This window comes from Heptranchias perlo, chromosome 32 (genome assembly GCF_035084215.1).
Source record: "Heptranchias perlo isolate sHepPer1 chromosome 32, sHepPer1.hap1, whole genome shotgun sequence".
NCBI lineage: Eukaryota > Metazoa > Chordata > Chondrichthyes > Hexanchiformes > Hexanchidae > Heptranchias > Heptranchias perlo.
Window position 1 is genome coordinate 19,692,450 of NC_090356.1, and position 19,312 is coordinate 19,711,761.

General features: G+C 50.5%; 1 protein-coding gene across 1 annotated transcript in view; it reads right to left on the reverse strand.

Moving 5' to 3' along the window:
- The window catches only part of efhd2 (EF-hand domain family, member D2), a 28,220-nt gene extending 14,661 nt beyond the window's left edge, over positions 1-13,559 (reverse strand). Inside the window, exon 1 of the mRNA XM_067970578.1 lies at positions 13,241-13,559. Within this exon, the coding sequence (XP_067826679.1) occupies positions 13,241-13,527 (287 nt within the window). The 5' untranslated portion in view covers positions 13,528-13,559. The remainder of the gene's footprint in view (positions 1-13,240) is intronic.
- Between the last annotated feature and the right edge of the window lie 5,753 nt (positions 13,560-19,312).

Genomic DNA, 19,312 nt, shown 5'->3' on the forward strand with positions numbered 1-19,312 from the left:
ATATTCCATCACAGATTTGCTACATGGACTCAGTTGGCGTCCCATCGGTCGCGGGCTGGGGGGATGCAGGGCCAGGGGTCGAGCAGTAGGACTGTGATGGTTATTGAGACCCAAGCAATGGCCAACAGTCGAAGGTTTTCCAACTCGAGTCTGATGGACTCACCAAGCGGTTAAAAGGCTTCTCTATCCAAAAGGTGCCCCAACAGGCCGTGGAGTAGAGGGGGGGGATTGGGGGGGGGGCGGAGATATTGAGCAGGTGCCTCTCTCTATCCCCACAGCACAGACCTGACAGCTGGAATGTAGCAAGGGCCGGTGAGCTCAAGCAGTCCGGGGGAGTAGCTGTGACACAGGTTGTGTGGGAGAAGGAATTGGGACAGTTACTAAATTAGAAAAAGGATCATTTGCAGACACCTCCACCAATACAGGAGAGGGAGGGGGGTAGGGTGAGTGCGAGAGACATGGGAGCAGTGAGGCAGAGGCACTGACCAGATATTTCTGCTTCTTAATGGTGTTCGGAGACAGAAACCCCTCCTCCCCCATCCCTACTCTCTGATTTTTTTTGTGCCAATTTTCCCCGCTGTTCCACTTGAAGCACCGACTCTCATCGGGATACGGGTTCCAACAGTGCGGGCAGATCACTGGTACCTTTCCCAATACGCCCATTCTCCACATGTGAATCTAGACAGTAAATGTCGACAGTCTGTTCAACCGTGGGAGGAATCACGGGCCGAGCTCAATCCAGTACACAAACGGGGTCACTGCGTGGTAAGCAGCCAGGAATTTTGTCCCTGATCGTCTCCCAGTGACTCCCGTCGTAAAACGTGTGGAGACCCGGTGGTGAGGACGGGATCGGGCTCGGGCTCACGTGGGAGTGGTTACTGGCAACGCCAGCCCACTGTCTACACACAAAGAATGGCCACTTGTGCGAGGTCCTGAAGGAACATCGGCATCCTTGGAACTTGTCACCCAGTGAGGGTCAGCACCCGTCCGAAGAGGGGTGGGTGGGGGGGGGTGGGGGAGAAAATCAGCAATGTGATGCCTCTTTAGTCGAATAGCCTGCTGCCACTCACTGGCTAGGTTCACACATGAAGCCATTTGCATAGGATGCTGGCGTTCCTGGAACTCCGCCTCCGCCCCCGCCCCCAGCAAGGAGGGAAAAGCCTCGTTTACCAAAAAGGTACCATGGCAACTGTGAATATCCCAGCACTGACCGTCGGTCAACCAACCCCTCCCATTAAAACTAAACCAGGTGCCATCATGAGGAACAACTTCACATCATGCGATTTCCATTTCCCCACTGAAAAAGGGAAGAGGAACCTTCAGAAAGATGAACTCTCCAACGTTCCTCTTTTCACGTTACAACACTTCCGCTTAAAACACAATCTCTAGTTTCCCAACGCCAAAAATCTTTTTTTTTTTTTTTACAAACTGTATTTTAACTCTTCCCTGGCTGACCGACCAGTAGCTCGCCAGTGGGCCCTGTGTCCACGAATCTCCATGGCAACAGACCCGACATACTTTCCGTGCCTGGGAATCCTGACTGCAACCCTTACCCCGGCCTCCGATTGGTGTGGGTCACGCCCCCTCGCCGTAGAGTGAGGGAAATCGGCCCGTCTGCACGAGCAGGGGCTGGGGCCCAGAACGTAGCCTGTTGGGGAGGCGGCCGTGTTGGGATTTATCACAAGCACAGCAGGTCAAGAGTGAAAAGTACGGGCATCAGAACAGAGAGACAATTCCAGGATTCAGAGTGGGGTGACGTTCGTGGACTGGATCGAGCTCGGCCCGTGATTCCTCACACGGTCGATCAGACCGTCGACATTTACTGTTGTGGAGAATGGGCGTATGGGGCGAGGTGCCAGTGAGCAGCCGGCACCATTGGAACCCGTACCCCAGCGAGAGTCAGTGCTTCAAGTGGAACAGCGGGGACAATTGGCACCAAAAAAAAGGTTGGGAGGGGTCTGTGTCTGTGTCGGAATGATGCCCCCGATTGGAAGTGTTCCACCAACGAACATGGGAATGATCCCACATTCTGGGCACCAGGGCGTGACTCACAGCTGTGTTTTAGTGGAGAGCGGGTATGAAAAACCCAGCATTAACGGCAGGGGAAAATGCGAGGCTCGAGCTGGACAGTCGGAGGTGAGACTCCGGCCTTGATCTCAAACGCTCGACTTTTAATATCCGGCTCAGAGGGCTGACTAATTCTCTCCACACACCCGCCATTAATATCGCACCACTTCCTCCAACACTCTCCCTCATTCTCACTGGATCTGCTTCCCCTTCTGCGGTGAAGGGTTTGCCTGCCGGCCTGACCCGAGTGATTTATCGTGTCTTTCCTCTTGGCCTGCACGGCTCTGTGGGAGGAGGCGAACACGAGAAATTCAGGGGCACAGACTGAAAGGAAGATGGGCAGGCGTGGCACAGGGTGGTGCGTCCGGGAGGGGCAACACCTCGTTGAACAAGTGACGAGGCTGCTCTCTCTCGATTCCACAAGTTTCAGTCTCCTGCGTTTTAATAGTTTCAGACCCACCAAGCACATCTCAGAGTTATTATAAATAACAGGGATAGTTGAACAGGAAGTTTATTTTAAATAGATTGTCATTTGTGTTTGGGTTTTTCTTGATGTATTTCGGCCTAGCTAACCTCTGACCGGGCCTGAAAACAACAGAGCAACTAAGATTATTCCAGATTAAAAAGGAGGGTACCAGCTTCCCGCCTCCCCCCCAACACCCCAATGACCCAGTGGTCAAATGCACAGCCATAAGAAATAGGAGCAGGAGTAGGCCATTCAGCCCCTCGAGCCTGCTTAGCATTCATTAAGATCATGGCTGATCTTCTACCTCAACTCCACTTTCCCGCCTGATCCCCGTATCCCTTGATTCCCTTAGTGTCCAAAAATCTATCCATCTCAGTCTTGAGTATACTCAATGACTGAGCATCCACAGCCCTCCGGGATAGAGAATTCCAAAGATTCACAGCCCTCTGAGTGAAGACATTTTTCTCATCTCGGCCCTAAATGGCCCCTTATCTCGAGACTATGCCCCCCCTAATTCTAGACTGTCCAGCCAGGGGAAACAGCCTCTCAGCATTTACCCCGTCAAACCATGAGCACATGCACTTTATATTTGGCGGGGGTGGGGGGGTCATATGATAACGATCAGGAGCACGAACCCTGACTGACTCTTTACCTGCTCTAATCCGGGGTGCTGAGGCCAATTGTAGCTTCCCATCTGGGGGTAGGGCTGAGATCCGTTTACTCAGCACAGACCTGGCACCCCATCCACCACCCTAAACATTCACTCCCTTCACCACCGGCGCACTGTGGCTGCAGTGTGTACCATCCACAGGATGCACTGCAGCAACTCGCCAAGGCTTCTTCGACAGCACCTCCCAAACCCGCAACCTCTACCACCTAGAAGGACAAGGGCAGCAGGTACATGGGAACAACACCACCTGCACGTTCCCCTCCAAGTCACACACCATCCCGACTTGGAAATATATCGCCGTTCCTTCATCATCGCTGGGTCAAAATCCTGGAACTCCCTTCCTAACAACACTGTGGGAGAACCTTCACCACATAGACTGCAGCGGTTCAAGAAGGCGGCTCACCACCACCTTCTCAAGGGCAATTAGGGATGGGCAATAAATGCCGGCCTTGCCAGCGACGCCCACATCCCGTGAACGAATAAAAAAAAACCCTCTAAGAATTTTTGTGGCATTTGCGGTACTGAGTCATATAGACTGGACGGCTCCAGCTTCGATCCTGGTCTGTGCTGAGTAAACAGATCTCAGCCCGACCCCCAGATGGGAAGCTACAATTGGCCTCAGCACCCCGGATTAGAGCAGGTAAAGAGTCAGTCAGGGTTCGTGCTCCTGATCGTTATCATACGACCCCCCCACCCCCGCCAAATATAAAGTGCATGTGCTCATCAGACAGGACAGGATCTGTGATGTCACACATGGCTGAATAGCCTGCTGAGGCTCACTCGTGGAGAATGGGCACTTGTACGAGGTACTAGAGGGCGACTGGATTCAGAGCCCGAGTCAGGGCAACACAGTGTGTGGGAGTGGGGGAGGGGCTCTGACATGTTTCTACACTTCCCCCAGACCTGGGCCCTCACCCCTCATGAAGACTGAATATTTAGATTCTTATCTCAAGTTCATTCATCAACTGAACGAACCATCGGGGACTTATGTTTAAACAGTGAATTCTGAGTGACTCAGTGACTCCAGTGACTGTCTCTTACAAGGAGAATCTAATAGGATGTCATCGGCTGACTAATGCCTCCTGCCAATAACCAGAAGGGATAGATGGGCAGTGACAGCGTCAATAAACCTTCCATTTACCTTCCTGAAACGTATACAGAGAGAGAAAAAATCTTTAACTGTGGTAATCTTACATGCCACAAATTCCTGACACCACAGTAAGATGCTGCCGGGTGCTGCTTAAAAGTGACTATAACCTTGGAATGAATGAGGGAAGGGAAGGAATTTTAGACTGGGGAAAGCAGGAACGATTTGGGATTTTCCGTTCTTGGCCAAGAATAGGCAAGATTTCCCGGCAGTTCTGGGCTCAGTTCGATTGCGAGAAGCTGAGCAGCTCCCGGCTCATTCCCAGCGATCTAAAATCATAGAACGATAAAGCACAGGAGGCGGCTATTCGGCCCATCGTGCCTGTGCTGGCTCTTTGAAAGAGCTCTCCAGTTAGTCCCACTCCCCTGCTCTTTCCCCATAGCCCTGCAAATTTTTCTCCTTCAAGTATTTATCTAATTCCCTTTTGAAAGTTATTATTGAATCTGCTTCCACCACCCTTTAACCTCTAATTTTCCAATCTCCTCCTCTCTTGTTGGAGGGCACCGATCCTTATCGAGGTTCGGGAATCCAGAGACTCAGGCACCTCACCCAAGTGGCTATTCTTCACGGGTGAGCGTTGGAAGGCTGTTCGACCGTGGGTCACGATCCAGTCCTCACTTACAGTCCACACTTTCCAGCAGGCGTCACTGGACAGTGATCAGCAACAGGAACCCCCCACCACTGACTCTGTCCCTCCCTAACCCAAAGGCACCGCTCAACGTGGCAGACAGGGCTGTGCACGATTTACAAAATGCCGTGGAGAGTGCATTGTGTGGAGAGAGGTGCTACTGTACATACACAAGTGGTTGGGGAGGGGTGGACTCCTCTCACCCATTAACCACTCAATTCTGCAAGTGAATAAAATAAAACCAGCGAGGTAATGATTGGGAGGCCACAGCGAAATGAGAAGTCAGTACCTGACTCATGAGAATTTCTATCCTACAGCAAATCGGAAATACAGAAAAAGCAAAACAGGCCAGGCTGTGACCACTGCCCATTAACCAAGGCCAGGCTGTTCAGCTCAGTCACACTTTAGAGTTAAAATTATAACTGTAGATGGAAGGGAAACTGAGCGACACAAGCAGCCTTAACCCACCCTAATGAAGCAATGCTGTTCTGACTGTGACATGTTCTGACAAGGTGCTCTGTTTGGTTGTCAATTCTTTTCAGTTTTATCTTTCGAGAGCTAGATTGCATCCCCAGTCTGTGCAGTTAATGGATCGCAGATGGGACAGAGATAGAGGATCTACAACTGACCACAGGACCCTGGGCTAGAGGCAGAGATAGAGGATCTACAACTGACCACAGGACCCTGGGCTAGAGGCAGAGATAGAGAATCTACAACTGACCACAGGACCCTGGGCTAGGGATAGAGATAGAGAAACTACAACTGACCACAGGACCCTGGGCTAGAGGCAGAGATAGAGGATCTACAACTGACCACAGGACCCTGGGCTAGAGGCAGAGATAGAGAATCTACAACTGACCACAGGACCCTGGGCTAGGGATAGAGATAGAGAAACTACAACTGACCACAGGACCCTGGGCTAGAGGCAGAGATAGAGAATCTACAACTGACCACAGGACCCTGGGCTAGGGAAGGAACAAAGAAACAGCCAAGTTGCTACTCTTGATCAATACCTCGATAGATAGATAGAAAGAAAGATAAAGAGATAAAGATAGACATAGAGAGAGAGAGAGAGAGAGAGAGAGAGAGAACAAACATTGGTTGAGGACTGGACCAGGCTCTGCTGTGATGCATTTGTGGGAGAATAGCCCACTGAAAATCACCATTTGGGCTGATATATTAAGGATGGCCAGGTGAGTGAGGATGCCGATAGGGGCCAGCGCCCATGTATGAGTCGGCACTTTCAGGGAGATGGGGAGAATCGGAATATGCTCACTTCCTTTTACCTGGCAAAGCGATTCTCAAAAATATTCAGTAAATGTTCTGCAATTCACCATCTCTCTGCAACACCTCGAGTTCCTGACAAAAGACGTCACCATGAAGCACCCATACGGAGACAACATTCAGCTCCAGGAATTTTTTTCTGATATTCCTACATACTCTTTCTGTGCCTGGTCCGTGTCCCTCACTCCCAGGCGGGACACTTTACTGGGAACCCAGGTGCCGATCTATTGATTACTGTGGCCCACAGAGCAGGTGTGCAGTTGGTCTGTGTCCCTCCCTGGGCTCCTCACTCACTCTGCGAGGATGAAACGTTGCACCAGTTTATTCTGTTCAGTTTGATTCTCAACTTCAATCCCAGCCTGGATGTACCTAAACACCCTATAAACCCAGGATGAACTCATTTAAGGGGAAACTAGATAAACACGAGGGAGAGAGGAATAGATGGATATGTTGATAAGATTAGATGAAGTAGGGAGAGAGGAGGCTCGTGTGGAGCATAAATACCAGGAACGAATGGCCTGTTTCCGTGCTGTAAATTCTGTGCAATTGCTCTGAGGAGACCAAAGGTGACTTGAAGTTATGACCACACCCCACAATCAAACAGCTTATTTGCAAATATTTAACCCGATCCCCACACAAGCTCCATTTGTATCCCAGGTCCGGAGTGCCGGAAAAAACCCTTCAATAACTTGGAATACAGAGACTCAGTCTTTCACTGGTATCTCCGCCACTAAATGCCTGCTGTCTGTGGAGAGGAATTCCAGGTTTTGAAAACGAATTCATGTGTCAACATGCCTGCAAACGTCGACTGGCACCAGCTGTAAAACACAAGGCTGAACTTCAACTCAAAACCCCGATCCTTCCTGCAGAAAAAGCACCCCAGTGGCTCAGTTGGTGGATGCACCCCCCAGCGTGGGACTAAGCCACGGTCCTGGAAGGCCTAGCTTTAATCCCTGGGCCGTGCCGACTTTGGTTGTGCATGGTCCAGCTCTGTAGGGTTACTACTGTAATCCTCATGTTTCACTTTAATCAAAAAAGTTAGCACCTGTTTCAATGTCACACACCACGAGCTGAAACTGTGCAAAATCAGTCAGATCAGGGAGACCGCACATTCCCAGAACCTGTCAGCAGGGTTAAAACTAATGGCTCCCCTTGAGGCCGAACTGATAAAGACATTGCCTGATGTGTTACTGAGCCACACAGAAGGCCCCGGGTTCGGATTCCTGTTTTGTGCTGAGTTAGGGGCTATGATTGACCTCAAGTGTCCCTGGACTTGGAACGGGATGGGGAGGAATCAGCACTGATCCCTGCCCCTGTTCTCTACCCAGTGATCCTCGCTGCAAGGCGTATGCACGCTGACACTGGAAGAAGGCAGTGTGTCAGACTCGACAACAAGTCCCTCCGCAGTCGAATATCTCACTGTTTATAGACTTACAAAGGTAGACGAGGAGCCGCAGAACAGCCAGTGCTCTTGGAACCCATAACCCCAGCAAGAGTCAGAAAGAAACGGGCAGAGAACCGGAGACCAAAAAAAAGGAAATACAGTTTAAATTAAAAACTGCAACGTTCAAAGAAAGAGTTAATTACGATGTGGGAAGCCTCCCCAAGGCCAAACACAGGTGACCGAGCAAGACTTCTGTATTATCTACGTACAGAGACACACACGAACCATACAGTACCAGGCTCGAGATTTTGGCCCATATTTTTCCCTCGTGGTCCGTGTCACCCCGAGAGGGGGCGGTTTAATCAGACTGCAAACACTCGCCTGATCCAAGTCCATTTCCTTCAGACTTGGCTTGGACCAATATTAGGAAGTGGGAGTTTAGAATTTCACACAGGGTGCAGAATGTATTCAACCCACAGCAGCTGTGTACCACCATGCAGTGTGAGCTGATAATTGTATTGCAGTGCAGGAGATCGTAAAGAGATGTTAAATATTGCCAAATGTGCGCCTCTACGGGCAGAAATGCTGAGCTGCACTAACAGACAGGTTGAGGCAGCGTCTTAATCTGAGCGATAACTCACTGCAGATCCCCGCTTGCTCTGCTGTCTCTCCCAATGCATTGTTTGGGATCGTGAGGCACCCACTGAATCTACTCTCTGAAACTGCTCTTTTCTCTAGAAAAGAGAAAGCTGAGGGGTGACCTAATAGAGGTCTTTAAGATTATGGAGGGGTTCAATAGGGTAGATATAGAGAAAATGTTCCCACTTGTGGGGGAGTCCAAAACTAGGGCCCATAAATATAAGATAATCACTAATAAATCCAATAGGGTTCCACGGGGCGCTGACCCGCCTCGCCGGTGAACGGGTCGCACGGGCGCTGACCCCATCGCCGGTGAACGGGTCGCACGGGCGCTGACCCCCCCCCCTCGCCGGTGAACGGGTCGCACGGGCGCTGACCCCATCGCCGGTGAACGGGTCGCACGGGCGCTGACCCGCCTCGCCGGTGAACGGGTTGCACGGGCGCTGACCCGCCTCGCCGGTGAACGGGTTGCACGGGCGCTGACCCCCCCCCCTCGCCGGTGAACGGGTTGCACGGGCGCTGACACCCCCCCTCGCCGGTGAACGGGTCTCGCATGGGCACCAGCTGCCCTTCGGTACCTCACCAAAGTGATCCTACACATCGAGAGCCAGCAAGCTATTCAACTGAGGAAAATCCCAGCGGAGCCCAATCTTGTCCTCACCCAATGTCCACGCACAAACGCTTTCCAGCAGAGGTCAATGGACAGCAACTAGAAGTGGGAGCCTCAGCTGATTTCCTCCTTCCAAGCCTATGGTCGACTGTAAAACCCCAAAACTTACAGAAGTGTTTATCAGTGAACTACAAGCACCGATGAATTAGTCAAATCTTCTCAATTTTTACTGCTTGGCATATAATTATTGGTGTGACCGTTACACTGCTTTATCCCTGACCGTCCCCCACACGTACACAAGACAGTCGAATCTTCATCATCAATGACTGGAATTCCATGTTCCACTACGAAGAACAGATTAATTCAAGAATTTAACCCAAAGGAAGAATGTGGGAGTGGCACATGAAAAACAGGTTAAAGTGAAGTGCCCCGTACCTGCTCCCAAACCCCATACATTCCCTCCACACACCACCCTCTCCCAAACCCCATACATTCCCTCCACACACCACCCTCTCCCAAACCCCATACATTCCCTCCACACACCACCCTCTCCCAAACCCCATACATTCCCTCCGCACACCACCCTCTCCCAAACCCCATACCCGCCCTCCACACACCACCCTCTCCCAAACCCCATACATTCCCTCCGCACACCACCCTCTCCCAAACCCCATACCCGCCCTCCACACACCACCCTCTCCCAAACCCCATACATTCCCTCCACACACCACCCTCTCCCAAACCCCATACATTCCCTCCGCACACCACCCTCTCCCAAACCCCATACATTCCCTCCACACACCGCCCTCTCCCAAACCCCATACATTCCCTCCACACACCACCCTCTCCCAAACCCCATACATTCCCTCCGTACACCGCCCTCTCCCAAACCCCATACATTCCCTCCACACACCACCCTCTCCCAAACCCAATACAGTCCCTCCACACACCACCCTCTCCCAAACCCCATACATTCCCTCCACACACCACCCTCTCCCAAACCCAATACAGTCCCTCCACACACCACTCTCTCCCAAACCCAATACATTCCCTCCACACACCACCCTCTCCCAAACCCCATACATTCCCTCCACACACCACCCTCTCCCAAACCCAATACAGTCCCTCCACACACCACCCTCTCCCAAACCCCATACATTCCCTCCGCACACCACCCTCTCCCAAACCCCGTACATTCCCTCCGCACACCACCCTCTCCCAAACCCCGTACATTCCCTCCACACACCACCCTCTCCCAAACCCCATACATTCCCTCCGCACACCACCCTCTCCCAAACCCCGTACTTTCCCTCCACACACCACCCTCTCCCAAACCCCATACATTCCCTCCACACACCACCCTCTCCCAAACCCCGTACTTTCCCTCCACACACTGCCCTCTCTCCTTACATGTCCTCCATTTGCCACTCTGTTCCCTTATTACATACCTGGGCTCCGTGTGTCACCTTTTCTCCTTATCCCACACCTATCCTCTCTCTCGTCCCATAATGCCATCCCTCCCCATTCTCCTCACAGCACCTAGAATTGTTCTGAAATGGTTGATCAGATTGAACCCCGCATAAAATCTAAGCCTAAAAATGAGATCCAACTGTGAACTCTTCTACCCACTGTCCCTTGTTAACATGATGCAGCTGAGCTATAAAGGTGTGCGGCTTTTATTGCTTGTCGCATAGCACGTTCAGCAAACATTTGAAGCAGTATCAGACAGTAAGGGCAGAGGACTGAGAGAGGACAGGTTGATGCATGTGTCAGTACTCTGACAGGTCTGAAGTCATTGACTGCATTCTGCACAAAAACACCCGGATGCATCAAAAAACCGAGAACTCCCTCAATTCCCCGCTTCAGCCCCACCCTACCCAGCTACACAAACTGCATATTCTTGGAATTAATTGGGGGCGAAGGAGGACGACTTTGAAGAACATTCATTTAACAGCCCGGCTGCTGTAACTCACACTGCTAAATAATTATTTTCCCACAACCGGGGGAATCTGGCAGCCTTTAAGTCGTGTCTGTATTTACTCCAAATACAAATTTCCATCAGTAATTCAAACAATTTGCAACAGTTCAAAGACGGCCTTTCCCTCTAAGTTTAATTTGATTTACTGATCTGCACCCTTTATACAGTGCTCCTGTACATTATATCCAGCACAGAGGACAGACGTCAGGTTACTTACTGTTAGTGATCTACACCAGTCTTGTCACTGTGCCTATTTACCATTAAATGTGGGCCAGACCATAAGGGTCTTCTTCAAATGGTGCCTGGCATCTTTAACATCCACATGGACTGAAAGACAGGGCCATGGCTTAACATCTCATCAGAAAGACAGCACCTCCAACAGTGCAGCACTCCCTCAGTATTGCACTGAAGTGTCAACCTAGAGTATGTGCTCAACTTGAACCCATGACCTTCTGGTTCAAAGGCAAGAGTGCTACCACTGAGCCAAGGCTGATCCTACTCGTAGGACACTCTTCTTTCATAACCTCTGTTGTTTCCAGTCCCAGTAACAGACCTGAACCCACCAGTGCTTAACCCCGGCTCTCTCTGGATACAACCCAAGTTTGGAAGGGAACAATCTAAAGTCACACTGCTGAGTGTTTCTCACAGTCCAAATGGACACAGTGGGGATAACTGAACAAGTGCACGCTGCAGGAGGGAGCCTCTCATGCCTACAGCACAAATTACAGTTTCCAGCAAACACTGTCCATAATTTGACCAGACAATTGTGGGCATTGTGCTCCCATTTTCCAGGAATGGATGATAATTTCAGATACCCACCAATTACTGAAATTCTACTGATAGCAGCACTGTCCTAACCCTCCCCTGGGGTAATGAGCAGCCCCATTACAAACAACGCATCTTTTCTAAGAACAATGTTGGGTAAGGAGGGGCAGGGAATAAATAGTAATTTTTCCTTTGCTAAGTTACACTTGCAAGCCCTGTTGAGCACTAGGACCCAGCACAGGTCACCAAACCCACCAGCAGCACAGATTAAAGCACAGGTTTTCAAACAGGGATCCCCAAACTGTAGTGGGTCCATAAAGGATCCTAGAGGTCCTGAGCTGTGTCAAATTTCTATCATTTTTGATTTACTAACAGGCAATTTCTGTGGCTGTACACTAATAAATGTGTTTGCAAAGATAGCACTCTTTCCCTATAGGTAGCTGACAATATCATTCAGGAAGTTTACACTGGAGGTCTCAGGGGTGTCAATGTTTATGGAGGGAATTCCTGGGAGTGATGATAAAAGGAGACCCTGGAGTGTGTCGGTATTTACAGGGGATGGAGATGCCCGGGAGGGTGTTGGTATTTAGACGTGGGCTCCCCAGAGTGTGTTCACATTACTGGGGGAAATCTCCCATATACTGTGCCGATGTTTATAGGGGGTGGGTGTCAATATTTGTGAGATCCCTAAGCAGTATGGACATTTATAGTAGGGGGGTACCCTGGCTGTATGGACATTTACGGGGGGGGGGGGGGGGGGGAGAGGAGGAGGGGGTACCCCCCCCAAGGCTGTATCCATATTTACAGTGGGGGGGGGGGGGGTCCCCAGGCTGTATCCATATTTACAGTGGGGGGGTCCCCAGGCTGTATCCATTTTACAGTGGGGGGGGGGGGGTCCCCAGGCTGTATCCATTTTACAGTGGGGGGGGGTCCCCAGGCTGTATCCATTTTACAGTGGGGGGGGGGGGGTCCCCAGGCTGTATCCATTTTACAGTGGGGGGGGGGTCCCCAGGCTGTATCCATTTTACAGTGGGGGGGGGGGGGGTCCCCAGGCTGTATCCATTTTACAGTGGTGGGGGGGGGTCCCCAGGCTGTATCCATTTTACAGTGGTGGGGGGGGTCCCCAGGCTGTATCCATTTTACAGTGGTGGGGGGGGTCCCCAGGCTGTATCCATTTTACAGTGGTGGGGGGGGGGGTCCCCAGGCTGTATCCATTTTACAGTGGGGGGGGGGGGGGTCCCCAGGCTGTATCCATTTTACAGTGGGGGGGGGGGGCCCAGGCTGTATCCATTTTACAGTGGGGGGGGCGGGATCCTCAGACTGTAGCGATATCTACGGGGGGTTCGAGAGCGGCGGGACCAGAACTACAAAGAGTGACACCGAGTGAGGTGCCGGGAGCCCTGGGATCCCAACCGGCTTCTCGCCTTCCTCCCGAGGACACGTCTCCCGGTGCAGAGTCACCCTCGGTCTCCGAGTCCCTCTGCCTGCCCCGGGTCCCTCTCCTCTCTATGCCGCGGTCCCCATTCTTCTAAACCCGGATCCCTCTCCCGGTCTGCACCCCCACTCTCCCCTGGTCCTCGCCCCAGTCCACCGCTCACTCACCGCCGGAACATGCTCTCCATGTCGCGGATCTGTTTGCGGGAGAACTCCTTGAACTCGGTGTTGGGGTTGAAGACCCGGAGGCTCGGCTGCAGCGGGTCCACCGACCCCTCGTTCAGCTCCCCGCGGCGGACCAGCTTGGCCGAGAGCTCGTTGTCCGCCGCGGCGGTAGGCGCCTTCTCCTCGGCCACCTGCCCCGACCCGGGCACTTGCTCCGACCCGGGCTCCGGCTCCTTGTCCCCAATCTCCAGGCGCCGCTGCAGCTTCGAGGCCAACTCATCCGAGGCCATCGCGGCGATAACGGCCACTCCGTGCTCGCTGCCCGCCAGACCCAGACTGGGGCCCCGCCCCCCATCCCGGACACGCCCCCTAGTCCTGGCCCCGCCCCTCTAAAAAATGACCCGCCCACAGGACGCTCCTGGTCACCCACCAACCAACACCACGAGCTTGGAAAACACGCCCATTTCCCCCCAAGCCCCGCCCAGCCTCCTCTCCAAACCCCGCCCACTGGATCACATGTCTCGCCCGCTCGGAACAAGATCCCGCCCACGTGCACTCAGGCCCGGCCCCCCTGATCGCCAGTCAGTCGGGCTGGCCGCCCAAAGGAGGACTCTGCGGGTGTAATTTTAACTCTGGGCGATGGTGTGAAACGGGCGGTAGCGAATTTGCCGCGCATTGTACACCAGGCCCGATTTCCCTTTCCATGGAAGGGATTGAAAGGTTAATTGGGCGAGTTGTACAATGGGCGGCCAATACGACTGTCGCCCGTTTTATACCATCGCCTAAAGTTAAAATTACCCCCGTGTCACTGAGGAAGTGGGAGGCAGTGTTACAGGACGGGGTGTAGGGAGGGACACGGGTTACACCCTGAGGGACACACGTTTAGCTCAGTATCGCCATTGGTTGGGTTCAGTCTTTGTGGGGCAGCTGCTGCAAGGAGTTGTTGAGAATGGCCTGTAAATCTGTCAGAGTTTTGCAGCAGATTAAGAACATAAGAACATAAGAAATTGGAGCAGGAGTAGGCCAATCGGCCCCTCGAGCCTGCTCCGCCATTCAATAAGATCATGGCTGATCTGATCCCAACCACAAATCTAAAGAACACAAGAAGTCGGAGCAGGACCCGGCCACATAGCCCCTGGGCCCTCTCCGCCACCCACAGGGCATTGACCGATCCGAACTCAGCTTCATGTCCAATTTCCTGCCCACTCCCCATAACCCCTAATTCCCTTTACTTCCAGGAAACTGTCGATTTCTGTTTTAAATTTATCTAATGATGTAGCTTCCACAGCTTCCTGGGGCAGCAAATTCCACAGACCTACCACCCTCTGAGTGAAGAAGTTTCTCCTCATCTCAGTTTTGAAAGAGCTGCCCCTTATTCTAAGATTATGCCCCCTAGTTCTAGTTTCACCCATCTTTGGGAACATCCTTACTGCATCCACCCGATCAAGACCCTTCACAATCTTATATGTTTCAATAAGATCGCCTCTCATTCTTCTGAACTCCAATGAGTAGAGTCCCAATCTACTCAACCTCTCCTCATATGTCCGCCCCCTCATCCCCGGGATTAACCGAGTGAACCTTCTTTGTACTGCCTCGAGAGCAAGTATGTCTTTTCTTAAGTATGGAGACCAAAACTGTATGCAGTATTCCAGGTGCGGTCTCACCAATACCTTATATAACTGCAGCAATACCTCCTTGTTTTTATATTCTATCCCCCTAGCAATAAAAGCCAACATTCCGTTGGCTTTCTTGATCACCTGCTGCACCTGCATACCAACTTTTTGATTTTCTTGCACTAGGACCCCCAGATCCCTTTGTACTGCAGTACTTTCCAGTCTCTCGCCATTAAGAAAATAACTTGCTCTCTGATTTTTCCTGCCAAAGTGCATAACCTCACATTTTCCAATATTATATTGCATCTGCCAAATCTCCGCCCACTCACCCAGCCTGTCTATATCCCCTTGCAGGTTTTTTATGTCCTCCTCACTCTCTACTTTCCCTCCCATCTTTGTATCATCTGCAAATTTTGATATGTTGCACTCGGTCCCCTCCTCCAAATCGTTAATATAGATTGTAAAGAGTTGGGGACCCAGCACCGACCCCTGTGGAACACCACTGGTTACTGGTTGCCAGTCCGAAAATGAACCATTTATCCCAACTCTCTGCTTCCTGTTCGATAACCAATCCTCCACCCATGCCAGAATATTACCCCCAATCCCGTGATTTTTTATCTTAAGTAATAATCTTTTATGTGGCACCTTGTCGAATGCCTTCTGGAAGTCTAAATACACTACGTCCACTGGTTCCCCTTTATCCACCCTATACGTTATATCCTCGAAGAACTCAAGCAAATTTGTCAGACATGACTTCCCCTTCATAAAGCCATGCTGACTTTGTCCTATTAAATTATGCTTATCTAAATGTTCCGTTACTGTCTCCTTAATAATAGACTCCAAAATTTTACCCACCACAGATGTTAAGCTAACTGGCCTATAATTTCCAGCCTTCTGCCTACTACCCTTTTTAAATAACATTAGCAGTTTTCCAATCTGCCGGGACCTCTCCTGAGTCCAGGGAATTTTGGAAAACTATCACCAAAGCATCCACAATCCCTACTGCCACTTCCCTCAAGACCCTAGGATGGAAGCCATCAGGTCCAGGGGATTTATCCGCCTTGAGTCCCATTATTTTACTGAGTACCATCTCCTGAGTGATTTTAATCGTATTTAGCTCCTCCCCCCCGAGAGTCCCCTGTTTGTCCAGTGTTGGGATATTCTTAGTGTCCTCTACTGTAAAGACTGAAACAAAATATTTGTTCAGCATTTTTGCCATCTCCATGTTTCCCACCATTAATTTCCCGGTCTCATCCTCTAAGGGACCTATGTTTGCCTTAGCCACCCTTTTTCTTTTTATATAACTATAGAAACTCTTGCTATCTGTTTTTATATTTTTTGCTAATTTCTTTTCATAATCTAACTTCCCTTTCTTAATCAATCCTTTAGTTACTTTTTGCTGTCTTTTGAAGAATTCCCAATCTTCTATCCTCCCACTAAGTTTGGCTACCTTATATGTCCTTGTTTTTAGTCGGATACTATCCTTGATTTCTTTACTTAGCCACGGATGGCTGTCATTTCTTTTACACCCTTTTTTCCTCAGTGGAATATATTTATTTTGAAAGTTGTAAAATAACTCCCTAAATGAACACCACTGCTCATGTACCGTCTTACCCTTTAATCTATTTTCCCAGTCCACTTTAATCAATTCCGCTCTCATACCATCATAGTCTCCTTTATTCAAGCTCAGTACGCTTGTTTGAGAATCAACCTTCTCACCCTCTAATTGGATATGGAATTCAACCATGTTGTGGTCGCTCGTTCCAAGGGGATCCTTAACTAGGACATTATTAATTAATCCTGACTCATTACACAGGACCAGGTCCAAGGTTGCCTGCCCCCTTGTAGGATCAGTAACATACTGCTCAAGAAATCCATCCCTGATGCACTCAATGAACTCGTCCTCAAGGCTGCTCTGCCCAATTTGATTTGTCCAGTTAATATGATAATTAAAATCCCCCATAATTATGGCTGTTCCCTTATTACATGCCCCGACTATCTCCTGATTAATACTTCTTCCAGCAGAGTTGCAACTATTAGGAGGCCTATATACTACGCCCACTAATGTTTTTTTTCCCTTATTATTCCTTATCTCCACCCAAACTGTTTCATTATCTTGATGCTTTGTCCCAATATCATTTCTCTGTATTACAGTGATTCCTTCCTTTATTAACATAGCCACCCCACCTCCCCTTCCTTCCTGCCTGTCCTTCCTGATTGTTAAATACCCTGGCATATTTAATTCCCAGTCGTTGTCACCCTGCAGCCATGTTTCTGTAATGGCCACAAGATCATACCCATACGTAGTTATTTGTGCCGTTAACTCGTCCATTTTATTACGAATGCTACGTGCATTCAGATAAAGAACTTTCAAATCTGTTTTGTGATGCTTAGTTCCTGCTTTTTCCTTTTTTAACACTTTACCTATTACTCCATACCTTCTGTCCCTTCCTGTTACGCTTTCCTCTCTCTCCCTGCTCAGGTTCCCAACCCCCTGCCACTTTAGTTTAAACCCTCCCCAACAGCACTAGCAAACACTCCTCCTAGGACAGCGGTCCCGGCCCTGCCCAGGTGCAGACCATCCGTTTTGTACTGGTCCCACCTCCCCCAGAACCGTTTCCAGTGTCCCAGGAATTTGAATCCCTCCCCCTTGCACCATTCCTCTAGCCACGTATTCATTTGAAATATCCTCCTATTTCTACTCTGACTAGCACGTGGCACTGGCAGCAATCCTGAGATTACTACCTTTGAGGTCCTATTTTTAAATTTACCTCCTAACTCCCTATATTCTGCTTTTAGGACCTCATCTCCTTTTTTACCTATATCGTTGGTGCCTATGTGCACCACGACAGCTGGCTGTTTGCCCTCCCCCTCCAAAATGTTCTGTAGCCGCTCCGAGACATCCTTGATCCTTGCACCAGGGAGGCAACACACCATCCTGGAGTCTCGGTTGCGGCCGCAGAAACGCCTGTCTATTCCCCTTACAATTGAGTCCCCTATCACTATAGCTCTGCCACTCTTTTTCCTCCCAGCCTGTGCAGCAGAGCTACCCGTGGTGCCAGGAAGTTGGCTGCTGCTGCCTTCCCCTGATAAGTCATCCCCCCCAACAGCATCCAAAGTGGCATATCTGTTTGAGAGGGGGATGGCCACAGGGGACCCCTGCACTACCTGCCTGCATCTCTTACTCTTCCTGGTGGTCACCCATTCACTTCCTGCCTGTATACCCTTTACCTGCGGTGTGACCAACTCGCTAAACGTGCTATCCACTCAGAGGTATGGCCATTCAGACCATACCTCTTAAGAGACTGAGGGGTTAAATTCAGGAGCATCCACTTTTGGGCGCCCCCCCCCCCACCCCCGGAGTAACGTTATTCTCCTCAAACAAATGGAGAGGTCGGAGGAACCCCGGTTATTGCGCCTTGGACCTCATCACAATAAAGAAGGATCTGCGGGAGGCGGCAACCTCAGGTAAGTGGCACAAGTTTGAGCCGCTGCGCTATGAGAAGTTGGGGAGGGAGATTGGGGGCCTCGGGATTCTTGGAGGGTCGGGCAGGGAGATCAGGGACAACCAGGCCCCCTGGGTCTGAGGGGAGGCAGGGAGATCGGAGCCTGGAGGTCGGACGTCGGGGATCCCGGGACGGAGAGTGGTGGCAATCGGGATGGTGATGGAAAGTACTTTTTTTTATTTAGGCGATGCTTAGGGTTGATTTTCCCTGGAGCTGGCTGCCTCAGGGCAACCCAAAGCAGCAAAGACCTGAAGCTGACGTTAGACCCCGTATTTGCATTTGTAAATGCCCTAACGTCTGCTTGCGGCGTGGGTAAATGCCGTCTCGTTTGTCTTTGCTCAATATAGTGGGCGGCACACTTCCTGCCGATCATTTTGGGGCCTTAGGAGGCCGCATAGCACCTGAAAAACGTGGGCCAATTTAACCCCCAGACTCTTCAGGACGCATAGGTGGCTGCAGGAGTCATGAAGGCCCTTGAAAATAACCAAATAGAGGGAGTGCCTTGCTCTTTATAGAGGTTAATTTTCAGATGTTGACTCCATCCTCCTGCTGTGATTGATGCGTTTAGTTCAATATGATCCAGTTCAACGCACACCCTCTTTATTCAGATTTGCACACTTATGTATGGGCTCTAACACAATCCACAATCAGACCACAATGTCCATTCAGCAACTATCATCATGGATGCTAATTGTCATTGACACCTAATTCCTCCAAAATGTGTCAAAACTTTGAGATTGATCCTCTGATGCATTTCCAGTATGGAGGTTGAGAAGCAAATAAAGAGTGTGCCCTAGCAATTGAGTAGCAGTTGACTATAAATTTTCACTACACTCGGTAATGGATATGTATTGTCTACTTATAATTATTTTATTACTGTTACCCACATGGCTGCTGATCTCCACGTACAATCGCACTTCGCTGTGGAGACAAGGAAAGCATTACTCTAAGCTGGC